The sequence below is a fragment of the Mchenga conophoros genome, linkage group LG3, assembly GCF_057382185.1.
Source record: "Mchenga conophoros isolate Kocher_MC1m ecotype Shallow Benthic linkage group LG3, M_conophoros_male_GT1.1, whole genome shotgun sequence".
Taxonomy (NCBI): domain Eukaryota; kingdom Metazoa; phylum Chordata; class Actinopteri; order Cichliformes; family Cichlidae; genus Mchenga; species Mchenga conophoros.
In genome coordinates, this window is record NC_140528.1 from 27,294,271 (window position 1) to 27,319,485 (window position 25,215).

At 38.5% G+C, this 25,215-nt stretch overlaps 1 protein-coding gene and 2 long non-coding RNA genes across 3 annotated transcripts in view; 2 read left to right on the forward strand and 1 right to left on the reverse strand.

Annotated features, from left to right (window-relative positions):
* LOC146577945 (uncharacterized) overlaps window positions 1–25,215 on the forward strand; it is a 160,995-nt gene that overhangs the window by 38,277 nt on the left and 97,503 nt on the right. Inside the window, exon 4 of the mRNA XM_085268441.1 lies at window positions 4,226–4,235. Within this exon, the coding sequence (XP_085124567.1) occupies window positions 4,226–4,235 (10 nt within the window). The remainder of the gene's footprint in view (window positions 1–4,225; window positions 4,236–25,215) is intronic.
* On the reverse strand, window positions 13,940–15,055 carry LOC146577946 (uncharacterized). Its single transcript, XR_014891454.1, has 3 exons — window positions 15,021–15,055; window positions 14,669–14,764; window positions 13,940–14,120 (listed from the first exon to the last, which is right to left on the reverse strand). It is a non-coding gene; the product is annotated as an uncharacterized LOC146577946 (long non-coding RNA).
* LOC146577947 (uncharacterized) lies at window positions 19,312–20,725 on the forward strand. Its single transcript, XR_014891451.1, has 3 exons — window positions 19,312–19,940; window positions 20,085–20,258; window positions 20,356–20,725. It is a non-coding gene; the product is annotated as an uncharacterized LOC146577947 (long non-coding RNA).

The following is a 25,215-nucleotide window of genomic DNA, read 5'->3' on the forward strand; positions in this document are numbered from 1 at the left end:
CAGGCCGTGGTTTACCCAGAACACCAGAACAGGAAAGTGATGAACACAAACACACACACAAACACACACATCTACATTCACTGACTCAGAATGAAGAGAAACAAACATATACACATATGCACTCGTTGATTGAGTGAGAAACGACACACACACATGTGCAAAAAATCGAAATGCTAATTCAATTCACTGAGAAGTGATCCACACACATACACATCTACAAGCTTGTGCAATGAAGAGTGATACACACACACACGCTGATGCAATGAAGAATGCTTTACTAACAAATGCTGCACACAAACATCCGAATATGGAGTCGGTTACAACAATAAGAACTCATTGATTGTTTATTGGTTAAATGCATTTCATGCCACCCAGAGGGCATCTGTGTAGATTTAGGGGACAGGGTCTAAAGTAGTTTGGTTGTGAAAACAATGTCTCTGCGTAATGTCTGTTTATGGCTTAAGGCCTCCACTGAATTGTGTACTGTGCTTCACACAGCCTGATAAGGAGCAGTGGTACAGAGTGAAAATGATGAGTGAATGGTGTGAGTTTTAGTTCGGAGAAAATATGAAAAGGTTGTGCCGATTTAACTTAGTTGTTTAAGTTTCTGCCAAAGCAAAACATTTGTGTGCAACCAGTGTCCACTATTGAATTAAGTCAATCCAACATGTTTTTGTCAGTGAAAAAAAAAAAAAGGAGTTACGGTGCCTGTATGCCTACACAATATACAGTGGGGCAAAAAAGTATTTAGTCAGCCACCGATTGTGCAAGTTTCCCCACTTAAAATGATGACAGAGGTCAGTAATTTGCACCAGAGGTACACTTCAACTGTGAGAGACAGAATGTGAAAAAAAATCCATGAATTCACATGGTAGGATTTGTAAAGAATTTATTCGTAAATCAGGGTGGAAAATAAGTATTTGGTCACCTCAAACGTGGAAAATCTCTGGCTCTCACAGACCTGTAACGTCTTCTGTAAGACGCTTTTCTGTCCCCCACTCATTACCTGTATGAATGGCACCTGTTTGAACTCATCATCTGTATAAAAGACACCTGTCCACAGCCTCAAACAGTCAGACTCCAAACTCCGCCATGGCCAAGACCAAAGAGCTCTCGAAGGACACCAGGAAAAGTATTGTAGACCTGCACCAGACTGGGAAGAGTGAATCTACAATAGGCAAGCAGCTTGGTGTGAAGAAATCAACTGTGGGAGCAATCATCAGAAAATGGAAGACATACAAGACCACTGATAATCTCCCTCGATCTGGGGCTCCACGCAAGATCTCATCCCGTGGGGTCAAAATGATCATGAGAACGGTGAGCAAAGATCCCAGAACCACACGGGGGGACCTGGTGAATGACCTGCAGAGAGCTGGGACCAAAGTAACAAAGGTCACCATCAGTAACACACTACAACGGCAGGGAATCAAATCCCGCAGTGCCAGACATGTTCCTGCTGAAGCCAGTGCATGTCCAGGCCCGTCTGAAGTTTGCCAGAGAGCACATGGATGATACAGCAGAGGATTGGGAGAATGTCATGTGGTCAGATGAAACCAAAGTAGAACTTTTTGGTATAAACTCAACTCGTCGTGTTTGGAGGACGAAGAATACTGAGTTGCATCCCAAGAACACCATACCTACTGTGAAGCATGGGGGTGGAAACATCATGCTATGGGGCTGTTTTTCTGCCAAGGGGACAGGACGACTGATCCGTGTTAAGGACAGAATGAATGGGGCCATGTATCGTGAGATTTTGAGCCAAAACCTCCTTCCATCAGTGAGAACTTTGAAGATGAAACGAGGCTGGGTCTTCCAACATGACAATGATCCAAAACACACCGCCCGGGCAACAAAGGAGTGGCTCCGTAAGAAGCATTTGAAAGTCCTGGAGTGGCCTAGCCAGTCTCCAGACCTCAACCCCATAAAAAATCTGTGGCGGGAGTTGAAAGTCCATGTTGCTCGGCGACAGCCCCAAAACATCACTGCTCTCGAGAAGATCTGCATGGAGGAATGGGCCAAAATACCAGCTACTGTGTGTGCAAACCTGGTAAAGACCTATAGTAAACGTTTGACCTCTGTTATTGCCAACAAAGGTTATGTTACAAAGTATTGAGTTGTATTTTTGTTATTGACCAAATACTTATTTTCCACCCTGATTTACCAATAAATTCTTTACAAATCCTACCATGTGGATTCATGGATTTTTTTTTCACATTCTGTCTCTCACAGTTGACGTGTACCTCTGGTGCAAATTACTGACCTCTGTCATCATTTTAGGTGGGGGAACTTGCACAATCAGTGGCTGACTAAATACTTTTTTGCCCCACTGTAGTGTGTGAAGTTTTGGTTGATTTTTGGGTTTTGTTTGACACTGGGTTGATTCTATCAGTGAGGTTTGGATTGTTCTCTTTCTCTAACATAGAGAAAGAGGGTTTGATCTTTGGACATGTTTGCAATGGGCCCCAGTATCTGTTATTATATGAGTGTTTTATTGGTTACGTTTGTTTTTCTTTTGTTACAGTGCACTGAGATAAGAACATCAGAGAGGTGTGATCCACCGGTGGTGATATTTTGGTATTTTGTGAGTTCTTGATTTAACAAATCAGCTCTTTAATCCAGGCCTGAGAGGTTGAACTTTAAAGCGCTATAAAATATTCTTACTGAAAACAGTCGCAAAGTATTTTTCTCCATGATTATAATGAGCTTGGGAGAAATTCACTTATATGGGACACTGATCCTGAAGCCTAAAAGGATTGCAGCGAGTCAATCCAGTCCAAAGAAGGAAAAACAAACAAGGAACGGTTTCCTTTAAAATGATGACGTTATCTTGCTGGTGATGGAGGCTCGAATAGGTTGCGCGTGAGACTCCATTATCAGCAATATCTGGTATGAATGTGTGTGGATGTATGCATGTGACTGGACTGTGATGGACTGACGACTAAAAGTTTTAACTGACTTGATATTGAGACAAAAACGGTGCCGACTTTAGGATTATTGAATGTCCACAGACAATTCACCCAGCCTGTAAAAGAAGGGTGGAGGTTTTGTCTTGCTTTGTTTTGTTTTTGCAAGAACAGAAGAATGACAGAGACTAAAGAGCTGTAGCTTCACAGGAGTGTGAACTGCAGACTGAACCCTTTGGTTGCTAATTTTGAGTTACTGATGTTTGCATTAAGAAAATTGTGTTTTAGTAGCTGTGTTTTAATTAATGTATCATATTATATGGTTGGGAATGTTAAATGCTAAAGTGAAGAAAAGGTTTGATTCCACTCAGGACTGAACATGTTATTATTAACCATAGTGGGTCACTGTAAAGAGTCAATTAATTTTATAGAGGTAGAAAAAAAAAAACCCTCCACCGAGGTCTATGAATAACAGGGGAATGATAGACAGCCACACTCAAAATGGAGATATGTAATGACAAACACTGGTCCCCGTCTTTTGGGCGCTTTCTTGAAGTAGTCAACAATTTAAAAGTAAGATAAAATAACAGGGGCATGTGCTGAGGGGTGGTGCTGCACAAGAACAAGAGTAGAATAAAGAAAATATTGTTTTTAGTTTTGAGAAGTGCAAATTAAAATGTACCATTACACTCAGAGGATCAATATGAAGTTTGATATATGTTAATTTTGAATGAAGTACATGACTGGTGACTGTTCTGTCCTGAGCTTTTGTTTTTACAGCACCCGCTTGATCGCACCAACAGTTTCTCGCCACCGAAGAGGGGTACTTGCAAAAAATAGAGAATGGGGAGGAATATCATCAAAACTGGAAAAAGGTAATCCCCAAAGGGGGTGAGAACGCCATAACTTTCACTTATGGTCAGATTCTCAAAATTTGACCCCGAACTTGAAAAATTCTTCAAACATTTAGAGACAGAGTGGAGGTTTAGATCAACACATGTCACAAACCACATAAGGCTGGAGCATTTGAATCAAAAAAAAGGGAATTGATACACAGCAAAAATGTTGATCATATTAAGTATGTTTATTCAAGGGTGCAGAGAAGATTATTATTATTAAAGACAACAAATGAAATAACGAAAACTAGAAGTGGAAACATTTGCGTTAACGGTAATAAAATCAAAACAAAAAGGAAAACTAACTAATACTGTAATGAATGTTCACAAAACTAACTGAAATTAACTAGATTTATAGCAGAATGTGTTTAGTTGCTGTTAAGGTTCAAAAATTGAGGAAGGAGAGTACAAACCACCATGGTCCAGTAGCTCTTTGGTCAAACAATGATTTTTAATGACTTCACACGTGTGGGAAGAACACTCTGTACGCAGACAGCAAGTGGTCTTCGACTTACTAAAGCACAAACAATTATTTTATAACATCAGGGTTTGTTTACTGACGCCCCTTCATGCGTCAAGATACATTTTATACATACGTCAAATCAACACCACAATGACCTTTGCCACAGAACATCATCTTCTATTTTCATGGCTGGCCCTTCCTGTCTACCTTTCAGTTCTTGTCTTGTTCCTCTTTCTTGCCGAGACACCAAGAAACGGTTCCTCTTTTACCGAGACACTTTTGCAGTTACAGCCAGACATGAGTAACCTCTTCTCTAAATAAATCTAACTAATGTGTGTGTGTGTGTGTTGACCTCACATGCTCTCTGTGTCACCTGTTGCACTTCTGACCTTTCACCAGAACGGAGGCTCACTGAGACTATGTGTATGTCTTCTACTAAATAAATGTTCTAATCAAAAACCTCTAATGAAACCTTAATATAAAATAACCTGATATAAGTGTTTTGTAAGCATGTATTGCAATCCTTCTATTTTCTAATTTTCCCTCCGCATGGATCATCTAGACACACTAGTGAAGCTTAAGACCTTTAATAAACCTGAACATCAACTCAAATAAGCACAGATATGCATTATGTATAAAATAGTTATAACTGCATCTGAAATACAAAGTTAACATAATCATAAACATCTTAAGGCCTTCTTAAAGCTATCTGTTACATTGTTAAAGCAATGATCATTTTAAATAACCTAGTGATTCAAATGGCCTCTTCTTAGCCTGCTGCTCAAAATAACTGTCTGCTTTCACTTCTGCAAACAACTTCCTGTCAGCCTGCAACTCAGTCTTTCTGAAAGACACTGTTTAAACCTCTGAATGCAATATCCATGCTGCAGATTATATTCTTAATGCAATGGTACTGATGACAATTATTTAACAATAGCAGTAAAATAATTTCCCTGCTCCACATTGCATTGATAAGTATTTTCATTTTTTCTTTTTCTTTTTTCTTTTTTTTTCTTTTTAAGATAAATCAAGTGTTGGGACGGTAAAATAAACACATTACAAAAACAAAATTGTTTTTAACTAATTTTATTTAAATTTTACAACATGTGCACCACAGTGCACAAGGGGAGTTCATTGATCACGAAGGTGAAACAAACAACATTCAAGAGCTATTTAAGAAGATTACACGTTCCACTGAAATTTTTGTAAGCAGGATATTAAAACTGATTTATATAACAATATCATAAAACTGTAGATCAGGGATCAACTTAGAAGTCACTGACACTTCACTAGCTGTAAGCCATTGGTTCAGGAACAAATGATTGCACTGGGCTTTCTATTTCACAAAAGTCAATTCATTTATGATATCTGAGGAAGTACTGTGATTTTTATTTTTATTTGGAGACACAAAGGAACATTTGGCACTTCCCACATCTCACATATGTTTTACTGTTGCACCCAACCATTCTACAACTGAAATGCCTTGGACTGTTAACCATTTCAGGCAAGTGGAGTGAACCATATTTTGCTAGACTCTCATCTGATGGGGCTTCCTTTTCTCGATTTTTGGAAAGAACTTTTCATTATTGGTACTATTCAGGTCTTGTTCACATGTTTGTCCCAGGTTTCTCAGCCAAGAGGAGCTTGAACTCCAGATACTGTGAGTTCTTTTCACACATTGAGATCACTGATAACTTTTAGCAACGACGTGATCTTGTAGAAACAATTAGGTGTTATGGATTCAGCTATAATTGCGACTCTTATTTTTACTTTACTGGAAAACATTTCTGCATTTTACCCATATTTTATTTTTTAATTCAAAATCAAAAATTCCAGATTCTCCTACATGTTGGTTTTGCACCAGATAGGACGACAGATTTCAGGTGGCCCTGTGTTTTCCTCTATTACATCTGCCACTGCATCTCGATAATCTTTGTGTGGCTCTTAGTGGGTTCTCACCCTCTCATATCTGGCTCACATGACTCTCATAGTTTGAAAAATCTATGTTTGAATCTCCCTCAATTATTCTGCTATGAATACTCTCTGCCTTTGTCAAAGAGTTGTCTATTAGGAAAAAGTGAAATAAGTATAAGTACAAATTCCCAATGTGCAGAGCACACATTAATAAATTAGTCATGTTCTCTGTGAAACTAAATGAGCCTAATTCTTAAAAACCCCTCAAATCATTTACTAGATGTTTATTTTTTGAATAAAATAAGAATCTGAGTTTAACAAAACATTTTAAATGTAAATATCAAGCCTACCTTTCTTTCTTCTATAAAATGTGCTTGTGGGCACGCCAGCCATTTTGAAAAGGTGGGAAAAACAATTGGCAAGGCCACACCCCCACACATGTGATATAATTTTAAAGGTACTGTTGTCCTCTCTAAGAAACATCAGGACTTAGAGGAGTGGCAAGTAGAGTATGAGAGCTACAAGCAAAAACTGAATGTGTACTACATTGTGCAAAAATGAAATACTGGGTCATCAGGGGGTCATGAGGGACATTTATGACACGAAAAATCCCACAAACCTTAAAGTGCACTTGAAAAGCTCACACAAGAAGGCTAACATAGCTTACCTAGAAGAACTCATCAGGGGGAGCACACTCCCCCTCCTTGAAGAGCTCCCCCACTCAACCCGCATCCCCCGAAAACAGCTAACCCCAGATAAGGCAGCGTGATGTATCCCGAGATAACAGGATTGGGACATCTAAACAAATGTGTGAAACAATCGCCTTCAAAAAGGTTATTAATTCACTTCAACCAAAATTAGGACCACTCGGTGCGGCGAGAGTTAATCGTTATTAGTCTCAACACCCAAGGATAACCAGAAGAGCATGATTGATATGATGGAACTGAGATTTTGTTACACTTAATTTTTGCAAAACACAACTAAAACTAAACTGAAACTAAGGATTTTCAGAAAATAAAAACTAGACTAAACTAGCAAAGAATTGGTAAAAACTAATTACAACTGGCAAAAAATTTAAAATCTGGAGTCGAAACTAAATAAAAAATAACAACTGATGAAAATGGCGAAACGTTTAAAACCCTGGTGCAGAGATTGGCAAATCTGACCAGGAACGGTATAAAATGGATTGTCAGAACAGTCAGCGTTAAAGCCACTTTTGACAGTCCATACTAGGATGGCATTGGACATCTTGGGGGTGGGAAGGGGTTGGTGTGACCAAGATGTGGTTTGGCTTGTTGTATGTATATTTGAGATCATGTGGCTCTGGATGGACCAGTTACCAGGGCATGGAAGGAGGACAGACTCATTAAAGGAGGAGAAGGAATTTCCTGGGATTGGAGATCCTCTGGGTGAGTGGTTGATTAAAAGCATGCATAAAATAGAAGTTATCTGTTGTTATTGATTGGCAATAGATTGATAATTGGCCACATTTACAGCTGTATTGACTTGTTGTGGACGTAGTCGACTTCAGGTTTAAACACTCTAATTAACAGGTTGAAAATAGTGACATTAAAGGAAGAGTATGCAGCGCCACCCTGTCAGACGCCAGTGATGGTGGAGCTCACTGATGAATCAGGTGAGCTGGATTCATGGCTGATTCAAAACTAAGATCCCCCTGCTGTGGTCAGTGAGGGGAGAACAGGGGGAAATAAAATTAAAAATAAAAGAGGCATTTACAAACGTTTATGGGTCAAGTGAAACGGGATAAAAGGGGTGTTTTACTGTTATTTTTAATATCAGCATTATTATTGTATGAGAATCATGCAACAAGCATTGCATCGATGATCATTTATTGAAGCTTTTGACCTTATACTAACATCTGTGTTCCTGTGATTGTTATAACCGCTGATGAATCTTCTATTTACAGGTGTTAGGATAATGATATAATTTTTCATTGCAGGTGTAACCATGATCATTTTTATACATATTGCGACTTGTTGCTCATTGTAGAGTTGTGCTCAAGTTAATAAGGGTTAAAAGCTACAGTCAGCGCGAATGTCTGACTGATCTATTGAGGAAAAAGGCTTCGAGCATAGAAGGCCGCACGCGCTTACAAAACACTGATATCATGTTATTCTTTGTGATCTTTTCTTCAATTGTGTCTTTAAGTTTAGTTTAAGTAGTGGCAGTTAATTAAACGACATTTATTAAAATATTAAATACATGAGTCAGAACATTACACGCAGATCACCTTAAGAGTCTGGGAAACTTTGTAGCTGCCTAACCTTTTCTTTGAATGTTCTAGCTCCGTTGATTTGACACATTGGAATGTGTCAAAAAAAGGGGAGAAAGTTGAGCTTTAACATCAAACAAGGATTATTTGAACATTTTATAACTTCATTTGTGTCTTTAATACATTAGGAATGGTAAAGCTTAAGCTAATAGCGGTCCGAGAAGTTTCTGGACTTTTTTAGAGAATCAGTGAGAAGCATAGATCATCGCTTCCATGTTTAAGCATTAATCATTGAAATGAACTGAAGAGCGTTTAGAAGATTTGTTAATTTGTTTGTCTTTTGTTGAAAAGAGGGGTTTCAATAATTCTCAGACACACCTTGCAAATGTGCTTATAATGAGTTGGCACTCGGCCTTTTGAAGGTCAGAAGCTTCGTCCGGCGTGACTGTCCGGACTGATAAAGTGTAGGAAATGCCTTGAGTGCAGAGGGCTAAATGCAAACACGCTTACACACACATAGGATATGATTAGAATAAATCCCTGGGACATTCTGAATGTTTTAGACCAATTCTGAATCACTAGAAGGTCAATAGATAACAACATTAGATTATTAGGGGTAGGAAGAGAGGTGTTTTGGTTTTCTGTCTCTTACAGAGAAAGGAACAGACACCAGACGAGGTCACAGATATGCGAGGATCCTCCGCAGCAGAGACAGACACAGTGACTGCCGAGACATCAACTGGGTCCAAGGGTCAGGGCGTTTGGGCTCCAGCTAGTCACCACAAAAGGATGGATCCCATAAACACAGCAATAACCATGAAGGGGTTGGTGGAAATCCGGGAACACCAGACCAACGAGGTTCGAGAGGCTCTTGGGCAAAAAGGGGGACACCTTCCTGTTCCTTTTTCTGGAGGATACACAGATCGTTGTTTGAAATCGGGGCAGAATAATCCCCTGATCTGTGCCACGACTGAAGGGTTGTCTAACCCCTAAGGTTGAAGAATGAAGAGCAGAGGATCACCCAACTGGACGACACTGGTAGCTGCAGCAATAAAATAAAGGCTAAAAGCTCTTTGGACAGAGGTTCTAGTCTGAGTACGTCTGAAGGGTATAAGGTAGCACCAAAATAAAGCTGTGGGAGAACTGGGGAGTGTCATCTGGACCTGCTACTGTTGGAATAATAGTTTTTCTTACATCTGAACTGTGCAAACACAGAGGTCATCCCACATATGGTTCGCCCCTCAGGGGGACAAAGGACCTCAGGAGTGAGAAGAGATGAACCCGGCCACACTGGATTGAAGGGTGTTGGTGAGGTCATTATTCTAATGACCTCATCAGGGGGAATTGTTAGATTATAATATTATTTTATGCCATGTTATACCCCTAACTAAAGATTGTGAATTATTATGTAGTTTTAGTTTGCATTATTCTCCTGGATTAGAAGAAGCTGATAACTATTGCATTAGTTAAACTGATTTGCATTACATTAAACTGCTGATTTATTGTGGATGAATGATATTGTTTTATGATGCATTATACTGCTGAGTTATAAGAAATACTGTTTGCAGAAAGTCATCGCCTTATTTGTCTGATTAGAAGAGAACAGAATATGCTGGAGTTTTCTGCCCCATCTCAGCAGGAGCAGATAAACGGGGAGCCAAGGTCGTAGCTTAGGCGCTGTGTGAGAGAAAGCATGTGAATGTTTAGGCTTTTATGATAAGGTGGAGGCACCAGAGGCTATAAAAGTTTGAGCAATGCTCCACCATTTTGAGATCTGATGCTGTCTGCATACAGTTTCCATCTCCCACGTGTGTGATCATTAAAATCATCGTTTGACTCAACCCGACCGGACCAGTGTTGTTATTGTGGTTTTTTCTCTTGTCTCCATCCCCAATATTTTGAACCTTAACAGGAGCAACCCTCAGCACAAACAAAACCTATGTGGGTGGTAAAGTAAATCCGCTTGGTATCTTTGTTAGCGTTCAGACATCAAATCTGATGGCTAAAAACCCAAACAGGACTGGGGAAAAAAAGAAAAAAAAGATATGATCAGATTGATTTCTTCATTTGATGCACGATTTTGTCCTTTTAGCTGCAGTTCAGCTCACTGAGAAGAGCAGGTGATACTAAACCATATGGCTGAAAGAGGACGGACCAGATTTGAATCCAACCCCTGCATGTCTTTATCCCTCTGGTTTCTTGTCACTCGTCATTGCATCTCACATGTTTTTTTGCCCTTTTGTTTTTTTACTTTTAACTTTTTTCCCCAACAAATACAAGACTGGTTCACATCCAAAACAGTAACACTGCACAGCACTAGAATATTTCACATTCTCCAGAGTCCATAGCAAACTTGTGATAATTTATGTCCATAATTGTTGTCCGTTAGAATCCAGTTTGCAGGTTACTCCCAGTGCTTCCAGTGGTTTCTTTCGGTAACTGTAGTGTCTCCAATTTAATTTTGGGTTTTCTTCCTGCCCAAATGAAATCCACCATAGCCTTGTTAATTACTTTAATATCTTCTGATTTCAAAATTGCAAACCAAAAGGATTACCATCTTAATGAGATCTTGAACCATTTCATTAATATTTTCTCTATGTAAGTGACCAACATTTGGTGTAACTTTAACTCCCAACTATACAAAATCGGATGGTGCCCAGTGTAAAGGTTGAACATATAAAGGTTTAAAGTCCCCTCCACTACACAGAGTTATTGTAACAGATTCATCAAAATTTACCTTGTATCCAGATATAAGACCAAAGTCCTTGATACACCTAGTAAGAACAGGTAGAGAGTTAGCAGGGTCAGTCAGTGTCAGAAGGATACCGTCTGCATAGAGCAGAATATTTTGTTGTCTAATTTTAACTCCAGGAACACTTGGATTTTGTCTAATGGCCATGGCCAAAGGCTCGATGGCCAAAGCAAATAATAGTGGTGACAATGGACTACCTTGTGCTGTACCTCTGCTCAATGAAAATGGGGAAGATAACAAGCCGTTAGTTAACACAGATGCTATTGGTGATTTGTATATAATTTTGATCCACCCCAGAAAGTTTTTCCAAACCCAAATCTTCTCATGATTTCAAACATATATTCCCATTCAATTCTATCGAATGCCTTTTCGGCATCCATAGAAACAACAACCCCAGGGATCTGATGAAAATTTAAAAAATGAATAATATTAAATAGGCGTCGAGTATTATTATAAGAATTCCTCCCCTTACTAAAGCCTGTCTGGTCAGCATGCACAATAGAGCACATTACTTTTTCTAGCCTAAGAGCCAGTATCTTTGAAAGTATCTTATTATCAACACCAAGAAGGCTTTCGCATTATCAAATTACACAAAGATGTCCTGCTGAGCTCACTTAATGTTTCAGCTGATTTTGTTGCATAGTATTGTTTCTCCAGCTTTTTTAAATCATTCTCGGTCTCTAACTGCCTTGTTAATCGTTGACTTCTTTTATGACTTGTGTATGAAGTAATCATCCCTCTCATGTAAGCCTTATAGCTATCCCATAAAGTTCTCATGTCTTTATCATTTATTTCTAAGAATACTGTTGTTTGCTCTGTTATGAAATGTATAAATTTCTCATCCAAAAGAGACAGTGTGCTCATCTTCCAAGACCTGAAGCTGTCACGGTCCTGGGTCTCCTGACCCAGCGTTTTTAGTTCTTTGTGATTTTTGTATTATTGTACTTGTGTGTGATTTATTCTATGGCTTCTAGTTTCGATCCCTTGCCCTTCATGTCTCTCTGTGTCCCCTCTGTTCTGTGTAATTGTGTGTCTTTGCATGTTTGAGTTTCTTGTTTTCTGTCCCTCTGCATTGTGCATTATGTTCTCATGGTTGGTCTTTTGTTACTCCCTCTAGTCTAGTCTCTTGTGTTCCCAGCTGAGTATTTCCCTGTGTATTTCGGTTCTTGGTCCTCTGCCTTATGGTTTATGTCTCTGTGTTTCTTAGTTGCTGTCTCCACTGTGTCAAGTTCGTGTCTCTGTGTGATACTTCCTGTTTTACTTTGATGGTCCGTGTCTTATGTGACTGCGTCCTGCTTTGCTTGTCTCGTCAGTCCTGATTTCTCCCAGCTGTGCCCTCCTGTGTCTCATTCCCCTCGTTACTCCCCAGTGTATTTAAACCCTGTGTTTCTCTGAGTCAGTGTCGCGTCGTCCCTCATGCTGTGTGGATCGCCCTGTGTCTCTCTGTGAGTGCTTAGTTTGTTGTTCCCAGTTTAGATTAGTTTAGTTTATGTTTTTCCCCTGCCAGCAAATAAAGCTGTGTTTTGAGTTCATCCCCTGAGTCTGTGAGTCCTGCATTTTGGGTCCAACTCCTGCCTGCCGCACAGCGGAGCATGGTCAGAGAGACCTATATGACCAATATTTATCTGCTGAACTAACTGACTGATACACTTGGACATAAAAATATAATCTATACGAGATGCTGACAAGTGAGGGTTAGAGTGGAAAGTGTACTCTTTAGATAGTGGATTATACACTGTAAAACCTAATAAGTTCACAGAACTCAAAAATTGTTGTGTAACAGATTACACAACAATTTTTTAGTTGTGTTTTTAAACGTTTTAAGTTTAACTAAAATAAAAATTATAGTTGCAGTTGCCTTAAATTACCTCAATGTTAACTCATAAATGTTGATATTCCTCAACTTATAATTAGGGAGTAATAAACTCAAAATGTTCAATATTTTTCAACTTAATTAAGGTGGGAAATACACTCAAAATATTTTAGATATTGCAACTCATACGATGTGGGAAATAAACTCAAACTTTTTCATATTTTCTAACTTATAATATGGGAAATAACCCTTAAAATCTTCAATATTTTTAAAATACGGTGTGAAATACACTTACAAATAATTCTAAACTGCCCAGTAAATTATAATCAGCTAAAAGTGTTAGAAAACATGAAATTACACATACTAACAATTTAACAACTTTTTATTAAACACAATGTGCTTTTAAAAAGGCACAAACAACAGAGCTCACTCATAAAAAAGTGCTTCATAAATAAAACAAGAGAAAAAGACTCCAAGGGTCTCCATCTCAATTCTAAAATTCAATAACATTTTCAGTATTAACAGCAATTGCAGCTATTAGAACATTGAGGCATTTAACACTTACTGTACCTTGACAGCTGCAGCTCACTTTCTTTTTTAAAAATACATAAAAACAAACAGTACTGTTTCCACTGCTGTACTTATAGGGAACAAACATCAAGGCAGTGCATTTACGTATTAGGCAACAGAACATTAAACATAAATAGTGCATGAACTGAACAGTCATTCATCTTAAATGTGAGGTAGAAGAGGCAAATGATTAGGAAAAAAACAAACAAAAAAAGCTTCCTCAATACTCAGCTCAACAAGTAGTCAATTCTGAGTGATTCACTCATTGAACAAATCATTCTTCAGCGTCAGTAGACGCCCTTTCAGTTGTTTGTTGTCCTCAAGGCACATCACAACCTTCTGGATAAATGTGAATGTAAGCTCAGGTTTCTTTGGATATTGTAGGTCTAGTGCATAGATGTACCCAAAGAGCAGGAGAAATGACTCAGCCAGATTTGTGGGACCATTCACAAGTATTTCATCCTCAACGACAATGCAGATGCTTTCGGGACTGAAGAGGGCCGAATCAGTAGTGTCATCCGTGACAACTGTCAGCAGAGCCACAGGAGTGTCAGTGAGGTCTGGACCATCTGCTGACTGCAAAACAAAAATAATACAAGAATGAGTTCAGCCCCACAAGGACACAAATCATGCTATTGATTAGAGGTGTGAATCTTCATAAGTCACACGTTTCTTTTAGGATTATAATGTCAACGATTTAATTTGATATTGCGATACATCATGATGCATTACAATAATCTTAATTTGGGTTTGGTTTTAAATGTTTTCAATAAATATATGCCAAGATATTTGTTTTTGTTATTTACCAAACATTTCTCTGACCACAACATGGCAACTCCAAAAAAATAGAACACTTGAATTTTAAAAGGGAGATAGTTTTTATCTGTGGATTTGTCTTTGTTTAATAATCTTTCAACTATTTTCATGTTTTCTGGTTTATGCGTAACAATCTTCGTGCAATCTTATTCAACAATAGTTGATATATGGGAGAAAACAAGTCAGATGAGGACTGTGTTGAACCTCCTTCCTGATATACACCCTGGTTCTCCTTGAGTTCTGAGTGATGTCATATGTTTGACTGAACAGCTAGGCAAAGGGGTTGATGCTGAGGCCAGTACACTTACATCACAAGTCCTGAATAACGTGGAGGCATCTTCACGCAGGTACACAGGAAGTGCACGAAGGACGAGGGCCCGTCTTGTATTTACATCATGCTGTTCCTAGATGAACATACAATATCTATTAGAATAGTATTTACACAAATGCAGAGTAAAAACAAAGTGTTGGATAGCCATGTTCTGATTGTCATTGTTATAGATCAGGGTGTCCAAACTTTTTGTGTAACGGGCTAAACTTGTCAATCTAGAAGGGTAGCCCAAAAAAATCTAAAAAATTTGAATTTTTAATTCAGGGCAAAATTCTCTAATTTCTTTGTATTTATTTTTTATTTAAATTAGGACAAATTATAAAACTCACCCACTGACAACTGGTGAAATGTTGACTCTCTGTAGCTCTTTGCAGTCTGATATCTGTAAACAATATGTGCACAAAGACGACTTATTAATGTTCAAAAACATTTTTTGCACAACACACACACGTAGTCAGCTGATCTCATCTGATGCAGATCTGCTCCTTGATCAAGTGACATTTGTCCGGATTTTTGGCACGAGTGACGTCGAATCAGCATCGCAGCTGGATGGCCCGATTTACATACCCAGCGCAGCTGATACTCACCACAATAATTTACTAAGATTATATGCACTCCTGTTATTAAGTCCAGTTCAGTCTGTAAATGTTAACCGTTTCAAACTAATGTTGATAGGTGTGTTGCTAAGCTTAATAACTTAAATAACAAACTTGAAATTTACCCGTCCTATTTTCCCCTTTATTGTTTTTTCTCTGTGCTGTAAATCTTCTGTCTAAGAAGAAATCTGAGGCTGCTGTTCTGAAAATAAGCTACCAAAGCCTTTTCTGAATGAATCAATAAAGATCCATTTATGGAAAGCTGTGATGAAGGCAGTTTTGTCTTTAATTATATTCAACAATATAACATATTCGACCACTTTTAAGTGATTTTGTGATCTTTAATACACTAAAGTTAAGGTTATTTACCTAATTTCTAGTAAGTGGCCCTCAGTGAAAAAAGTTTGGACACCCCAGCCTTACAGGTTAGGGAGTATTTGTGATCCGCAGTCTGCATCAATGATTCTTTCTTAGCCTGGGAGCAGAACGCGGCTCTTTATTTTCATTTCATTTATATTTATCTAGCAAAGATCGATAGGGCCTGGCTTAAAGGTGTCAAGGAGGCGCCTCAGTCTGGCTGGTTCAGCCTTGTCGAATTAGCGTGAACAATTTAGCTGAACTTCATTCGTAGCACCGAGTTCAACCAGTGTATAATGTTAGGCTGAATCAGGCGATGCATTATTCCGCAAGCCTTGACTTGTAGAGCTCGCTTAGTGGAATACCCCTCTAAACTGTTAAAAGGATTTCGAGATTATCTCACAACCACACATTTGAGACTACGAAAAAATACAAACATGTGTCTAATTACCATAATGATAAAACACTCATGTTGTTTAATATTGTTCGCTTCATGCTAGCACACACACACACACACAGCTCAACAGCGTAAACTACTGACTGTGTAACACGGACACTTATTGAAATAAGTATACTCACAATACGCACGTGCATTACTGGCGAATACGACAACCGGTAGAAACGGACAGTAGAAAGTTTTAGTAGAAAGTTCAAACGCATGGAGCTAGAACTGCCAACCGTCAACTTCCCGGGCAAGAATAGAATGCATTATGGGAAATGTTGTCCCCCACGGAAAACCGCCAAAACGTTACACCATTCTAATTTGAAATAACATTACGTATTTGTCACATTCGAAAACGTCTAAAATTACAATTACTTGGATTCGAATTCATTTATAACAAACATTCACTGTGCACAAAGTACGAATATATTTCCAGTAAAAAATAAAAAAAGAATGTTTATCGAAATTAAATTTAAACAAAACAAAAACACGTTAGACTTACCAAATTTAGGGCAGTTGATGAAAAAAATAAGGTGGTGGGTTGAAGTTGGGGACTCTTAATCCACACGGGCTGGCCAAATCTTCCCCGCATCAAGGTAAATTCAAGATGGCTGACTCAGCTTTCCTGAGGGAGCGACAAGACTCCACCCACCAGAACGTCACTAAACTAAGCTTCTTAAACTTTTTGAGCTTTCCAAAAAAATTAGCTAAAAAATATTGAGCCCTATTCAATTAAAGCTGCATAAAAGCCAACAGAGCTCAATACTTTGTAGTTTGCTCAACTACAAAACGACATTTGAGTGTTATGAGCTTATTAGTTATGAGCTAGGACAACTGTTAGGGATTACAGTGTAGTGTTGCCAGACATCCACATGTCAAGCTCATTTATAATTTGCCAAAGGGCTTTGGAATTTTGTCAAAGTAGATTGTGGGGGAAGCTTATCCATTTTGGGGCATAAAACACTGTTAAAGTCACCCGCTAATATTATATTAGCACAGTCCATGTCCACTAACTGACTAAATAATACCCTGTAAAACTTGCCATCCTGTGCATTTGGTTTTATTATATATTATGTTATATATTTCCCCATCCACTATCCCTTTTAACCAATATATATCTTCCTTCATTGTCCTTGAAGGAAGGACAGTGACTCTGAGATTTTTGTGTATAACAGTAATAACCCCCCTTTTATCTGTAGAGTAGGATGAAAAAAGATTTGACCAACCCATTCTCTACAGTATTTTTTATGTTCCTCATCTGTCAGATGGGTTTCTTGCAAAAAATCAACGTGAATCAAATCTTTCTTCAGAGAATTTAGGACTTTTTTTTCACCACATTGTTGGACCCGTTAACATTCCAAGTACTTAACTGACATATAAGAAGAGTAATATATATATTGTGCTGTTTACATATTTAACCAAATCTACATTTGACCAGTCTGAACCTATTAACAAAAATATAACTCTATACCTTTCTTTTTTTTTCTCGTTTCGCTCTCAGCGAAGGCAGTCGCACTTTTCTCCTCTCCCTTATCTTCCCTGCTTAGCTTCTTATGTCCTTGTCTTGTCTCTTGCTTTTTTCACTTTCCCTGGAACACTTTGTAATACAATTTCAGCAGGTGCTCTCTTAATTGGAAGAATTTGTCTTGTAGAAACTTTCCTCATTTTGAAATGAACTGCACGAACCCATCTGTGCTCTGAGCTGCAGCAGGCAGAGACTTTTTCTTTGATCATTTATTTCGAGCATATGCGTACATACATGCAAGATAAAGCATATATACAGGAGGCCCGTTTGATTTCTGAGGGGTGAAATGATGTCCGTCCATGTTATTAAGGCAAAATTATATCTGTCAGACAGATAGCAAAAAAGTTAGCTCTGATGCATCCGTCAGAGTATGATTGTGTGTAATGTGTAGTTCTCTAAAGCACTTTGTGACTGTAGAAAATCATTATATAAGGATCTGGATGTGGCAGGATGAGCTAATCTAATGTTAACCAGAATTTCATTGTTTCGTGCCCCCCCCCCCCCCCCCCCCCTAATATTCTAAAGTTCTGTGCCGCAGTCTAACTGGATAGAGCATTACATGAATCATGACCAAAAGAAAAATTCAAAAGCAACCCAAGAGTTTCTACAGGCAACAAAACTGGATATTTTTCACCTGATCTAAATCTATTAGTTCACTTACTTCACTTACTGCAACACAACATGAAGCGATGGCACAGGTTTCTAGACTTCAGAGAGTCAGTGACTGCAAAAAAAAATGTTGCTGTGATTATCAGAAGCAATCCTTATTTTAAAATTCTTACAGTTTGTCAAATGTCTTTTGAGTCTCTGAAAAGGACTGTACGAAACGTTTGCTTCACAAAACCCAGACGTGCTGCCAACAGAAACTGTGCTGTGTGAGATTTCTTGTTTTTCTGGTCTGAAAACATCCACGGAAAATGATTTACTTGGCAGAAAACCGAAACCGTCAACACTATCAATCACCTCTGACATCCATCATCATGACCTGTACACTTGTTTTGCATGAATTTGATGTGCTAATCTGAACCAGCAGTTCATTGTCTTCTGACTGTTTTTGGTTTTCTGCTTTAAATAAACAGCTACAAAATAGCTAGAAGGAGTTTCTGCTGATGGTTTCTTCCTGTTAAAAAACGGGTGGGGTCACCAAGTGATTCTTCATCGGCAATTGTCTGACTGGTCTTTGCTTTTTTCTCATAGTTCGTGGTCTGTTGCTTGCAATAATTTGTTTTTTGCATTACCAGTTGTTGTGAAATGTCTCTATATGAATATAACCGACATTTATTTTTTTGCACTTTTGTGTCATTGTGATTATAATTGCAGTTACCAAAGCAAACAATCTAAATACACAACAATAAACATATTTAAATGCATCTGTTCTTTATGTAATCCACTTTTCTCAGGACCATAAACTGCACATCACACACATATGATATTCAGTAATTTGTGATTGAGTTTTGTTAGGTTCTTAGATGTGGTGACTAGTTTTTCATAAAGTGACAACAGACCTGTTTTTTTACACGCAGAGAGAAAATAACCAACCAATGAACATGATTCAAATCAGTCACATGAGGGCGGGTGAGGCATTTACATTCCAACATAAATGCTATTAGACCGGACTCATATGATAGAGCAAGCGAACAATGGCAGGTAAGTGATGTCAAAATCTTTAATGAGACTCTTTCTTAGATTATATATTTCTCCTTTGACTATTCCACGTCTTCTTCATTCTTTGGCACTTAAAAGACCAAAATGTGAATTATATGTATCATCATGTTTCTTTTATGCTTCCTATCGAGAGGGAGTTTGCCAGGTTAAGGGCAGAGTTTGTGTCAACTGTGTCACAAAAAAAATCTTAATCCTTGAAGCACTTGTCACTGATGGTATTTTGAATGGTTTAGAGAAATAATCCATAGTAGAAGATAATCAATCCAGAGCAGATAGGGTACGCTGTTTCACTGACACAGCAAGAAAAACAAACCCAAAAAGCGGGACAAAGCCTGCAGGATAATGTTTACACATCTTCAGAAACTAGATGCCACAATGTACTCTTCGCTGCATGTGTCCACTTTTCCATCTGTGCAGAAAACTGAGGATTTCTGTAAAATTCGTTTTTCTTGAGCTGTTATTGTAATGCATTTTTCATGTTTTCTCTCAGACACACACACACACACACACAGACACACACACAGTTGATGTACTGCAGCAAAATGTCTACTGAGAAATCAGCTGATGGTGTTTTTTAATTGTAGCTCTATTGTCCCAAAAGGAGCAGGAATGCTCGACCAGCACACAGCATTACAGCACAGATGGTGGGAGACGCGGTAATAATGTATGTGTCTTCGACTGGCCTGAGTAATCAGCATTATACTGTATATTTAAACGTTTGATCTCTAATACACATTAAAATGATTTGTTGTTTTTAAAAGTAATGTTAGAAACCTAATCAATTCCTGTAAATCATCTTGTCTTTTAGAAATATCCAGTGACTGAAGAGTCCATTTCAAAGCGTGTAGCCCTGCTGATCACTAACAAAACTTTCGATGGGTATTCAACCAGACATGGAGCTGAGAAAGATGACTATGAAATGCACTGCATGCTTGCAGATCTGGGTTACGATGTGGTGAAATGTAGGAACTTGACTGTAAAGGTAGTTTTAAAGGCTAAAAATAATTCACTTCTACTTTGACATTTCCCAAAACTGAGAAAATGATACATTTATTTATACAAAGTTTTTGGTCATGCAGCGCTTCGAGGAATCTGAGTTTGGTGAAATTCAGATGCCAAGCAAAGACAGATGTACTCTGACAAAGAACTTCTACCTGCTTCCCTACTAAAAGAAGACAAGTCTCAGCAATGGTAAACGATGATTGCAGGTATACTTTTTATTGTTTGGTAAATGGTCTGTTTTTGTACTCTGTGTATAACAGAGCAGGTTTAGTGATGAATGAAAAGTTTCATATACTCTCTTCTTTTAATGCCTCACCAAGATAATGAGTGATATGTATAACTGAAATATTCTGAATATGGAAATCAAGTCTAAGAGAAAATTATGTTTTATTATGTATTTTATTAAAGCTTTTGTTTAAATAAAGAAACTTTGATCTTTTTTCTGGCAAGTGGCAGAGGAGGTTTATGATTCCAGGTGTTCTGTTGTTGTTGATGATAGGTTTGTAGCATAAACCTATTCGCTGGAACGTTGAAGACAATATAATTACACCGCAAAGCAAGACACGAAGTAGGCAAGTTCTTCATGTTACTCGTGCACGGGAGAGACCGAAGAGGCGCCGTTCCCTCGCCTGACCCGGTTGCTCTCGTCCGTTCTCCCGTACCACTGTTCTTTTATTGAGGTTACATGAATATGCATAGGTTCATTAACATATGACGTCTACATTCACACAAAGAGTACCTTGCCTGTGTGTGTGTGTGTGTGTGTGTGTGTGTGTGTGTGTGTGTGTGTGTGTGTGTGTGTGTGTGATCTGTGTGAGGTCAAGATGTGACCCTGTGAAGACTCCCCAACGCTGGCGCCTAGAAGTCTAGCAGATTCATCTAAACAAAAGGCTCTTATACTTAAACAGATATACGTATGCTTGCTATACCATAAATCAAAGATAAACTCTCCTAGGGAGTATGTGATTTATACCAAGGATACATTCTAGAGGAATGAATGCACTTCCTTCTACACAGAGTTAATACAGACCTCCTTTAAGATGAAACATTCTTTCAATCTACAAATGATTATACACTTCTAAGCATATGTGAGTAAATGTTTCTAAGCATAAATGACAATCAACAATACAAAATCTAACATTCCCCCCTTTTTGACCTTTATGCTAGAAAAGTTCCCAGTTATAAATACCTCATGTCTGACAGTTTCAATGCAAACATTGCTATATTCAGCATATGTCAAATCACCCTAAATTACTGTAAAAGTACACAGTTTAACAAATGTATTGGCAGTTATCCCATTCATTGATCTCATCTCATGGCAAACTGCATCCTACAAGCAAACAAAGAAATTGTTGATTTAATAGTGAAAATAAGAAAGTAACATTTTCAAAAACATCTCAGCTTGGTGACGCTTCCTCCGGGTGTGCAAATCACATGTCTCTCTGCAGAGTGGTTTGAGTTCTGCAGGGCGTCATGAATGTCTCTTCCAGTTGTTTCATTGTCCATGGGACCAGAGTCCAAATGTATGTAGAATAAACATTCAAACATACCAGTTAGTGTTGTTGTTTGTCAACATGGGTCTCAGCTATTTCCAAAGCTGCAGACCTCTCAGCACTCTAGTTTTATGGCCTCTACCCATCACCTCACTTCAGGCCTTCGTCCTGTGAGGGGGATATTTATGACTCCTTAATTGTCCACGCTCTGCAGAGAAACACCTCTGTGGAAAGGGTGCAGGGTTGTCTTACTGCTGTTATGATCCCAGCAGTTCATAGGAAACTGCTGTCATCACCACCATAGCTTCTGGTTCCTGTGCTTTCACAGAATCATGATGTCATCCTCGAACTCCTTCTGCGCTGTCGATGGAGCTTGGCACGAGTTTTCATGTTCCAACGCTGCTGAAGGTTTAAGGCAGAGCACGTCGTACACCTTAGTTGTCTTCCTCAGCGTCAATATTGAATCTTTCATTTTATTTAAAATCTCCTGGAAGCTCAGTAGCACAGCTCTCTGTGTCATGTCTGCTGTGCTGAAGATGATCTCTGATCCTCCTGAAGTCTCTCCTGGCCTCAGCTCCCATCTTATGGACGATCCTCTCCTCTATTTTGCAGGCAGTTTCATGGTCCTTGCTGTGGCTCCAAGGTCTGATTTCATGATGGGCCCCAACCAGCTTGATCTTTGACCTCAACCACTGCCTGGGCTCAGCTATGCCTGGAATGTTTCTGCTTCTCACTGCTGCACCTGTATTTCAGAAAGGCTTCTATTTGGAGAGCATGTCAACAATCATCAAACCACATTCTTTAGTTCAGTGAACTTCACTAATAGGCCATCATAGCCTCATCTGAACATGGATGCACCACTTGCATAGATTTAATACTTGTAAATAAACAGCTAATCACACAAATCACTGCAACAATAATAGTAAACATTGTTTAATGTTAATTCTGGACCCCACCTCTTGACGCATGGACAACCATGCGTCAACTCACCAAACCTGGATCCCTGTCTTAAAAACTGGCTCCACCAGGAGCCTGCATACACAAAATCTGGAAATAAAATCAAACTTCACACGTATAAACAATTATATCAAAAGAGTAACAAGCATTCAGCACGGGCAAGACAAGTGTCATGTGCAAGTTTTCTCAAATCATTAAATCACTATTATTACCATAATTCGCCTCAAACATGGATCATCCCACGTGCTCAGTTAACATTAATGTAATCTCTTATTTGTTTTACTCATGTCACTTGTCCGCTTCTGCCAAATCCTCCACAGCATTCTCAAAGAAACAAACATTAGCAATACACATTGACTGTGGTCAGACGGAGGTCAGACACAGGGCAACAGGTTCCAGAGGTGCCATAAAAACACCATAAAATCAACCATCCATTGCTGTGGAAAATATGTTATTCATATCATCAAAGTAACGTCACATTTTCCCAAAACACAGTGTAACAGCATCACCACTCATAACCTGTAAACACAGTTTTCCTCACACATAAACCCAAAAATCCTGTAGCAGGAAAAACATCAACCAGTTGTCCTGGTATAAATCATGTGATCAAACCACATGAAGAACTGTAATGCTGTAGAAAAGAAAATGCAAACGTTAGCGCTGCGCAGATGTATACAATTTCTCACAGTTTCTTTTACCAGTCAGTCAGTTTGTTCTTTATTTCCATTCATTCATGCATTCATTCATTCATTCACTCATTCATTCTTTCTTTGTTTCTTTCTTTGCTGATAGTGGAACCTGTCGTCGCATTTAGTTTCCACTTCTAGCAAAATGACGTCATCTCAAAAAGAAAAAAAACTTTTAGATGGGATTACCTCGCTGAATCCTTTTTTAGGCTGGGACATTCATTTAATAATTGTCCCAAATAAGTGGCTTTCTCCTGAGCCCATTTTAATGTGGAGAAAAGTCACTTGTAACGGCGTTCTCGACAGGTCGTATAGCACTTTTAATTCCTGACGTGCAGATCTGCTTAAAGAAAAGAAATAGACAAACCAAATCAGTGCCTGTTCAAAAGATAAAATGAAAAATAACAGATTATCAAACAAAACTTTCAGTGCACTGTGAAAGTATCAAAATAAAAAGGCCTTGTTAAGTCATGACACAAACTCCTCATCTCAGGAGGGTAAATCATACCATCAACATGGTTCATCATACCATCATACTAATCGGCAGGCTCGACTTCACAACAAAAGAAAAATCATCAGTTAGATTCACTCCAAACCAACCATCAGCTGCACAACACACAACAGTCTAATGTCTTATTAGCTATGAGTTTAATCACCAGGTCTGTGCTCTTCACTCATTTAGGCCACAGATCTATTTTATTCAATCTTCCTTTTCCCTTCATCATAAAACATGTGACATGCTGTCATGCACTTCATAAAAGAAGTTTGTTCTGACGTATTCAGAGTTGTGTATCTAGATACAGCATTCACTCGCACATCAAACAGGAAACTCAGTGTTTTGGAGTCTCCACTCAACACAACAAACTCCAACACATCTCATTCACTCGTGCTAGAATTCAGTCACCTTTCATTAGTCTAAAACCGATCAACTAATTTGCATATCAGTTATTAGCCCACTAAGTTGACAGGACGACAGAAAAGCATGTTCAAAATAGTATCACAAAAGACAATTTCCCTCATGCAGTAAATTACTTGTACTGCATCAATCAAGCAGGAAGCTTCTCCCAATTTACCATTTTAACACTAAATTTATTGTCTGATCACTGATTAGTCAAACCAGGATCTTTTTTTTTTTTTTTTTTTTTTTTCCACACAAAAGTTAAATTGTTGTCCTGCAACCTAGAGAGTCAATTTTTTTTTCTTTAGGATAAATTCAGTATTTGATAACAAGTGTCTGCTAAATTGACACTATTTTACACTGATGAAAGATAACAAGCTAATTTTCATTGCATGGGTGTTTGTTATTAGGCAGGTCTAATGCATGCCTGTGGAGCTGCATATCCAGCAGAGCATGTTCTTAAAGCTGCCTTTCCTACACACTTCTCTGCTATTATTTAATCATTTCTTAACTAATGTGCTATGAGTCTTCATGAGTCATTTTGTGTTTGGAATTGTTAGTAGGGTTAATTCATGCTTGTTTGTGTGATTTTGTATGTTTCTATTTGTTTCAGACTCCTTCACAATTTTCCAACTTAAACAGTCAGTTTTCTTTTCCCCAGATTTGCCAACCCAAATTTTGATTTCCCACATTTAATAACAGCATTCCTCTGTGTTTCCACTTACTCTCACTCTGTTGTCATCTCACTCTCTTGTCCTCTCCCACTTGCAACAGTCCCCAGCCGGCAGTTCTCCTTCAGCTTTGTCCTGTGTTCCACTGTCTCTTCTTGCCATTTTACTCCAAAGGTGGCAAATGTCAAACTCCAACAGTCTCCTCAGTTCTCCTCAAAAGTTTTCTTCACAT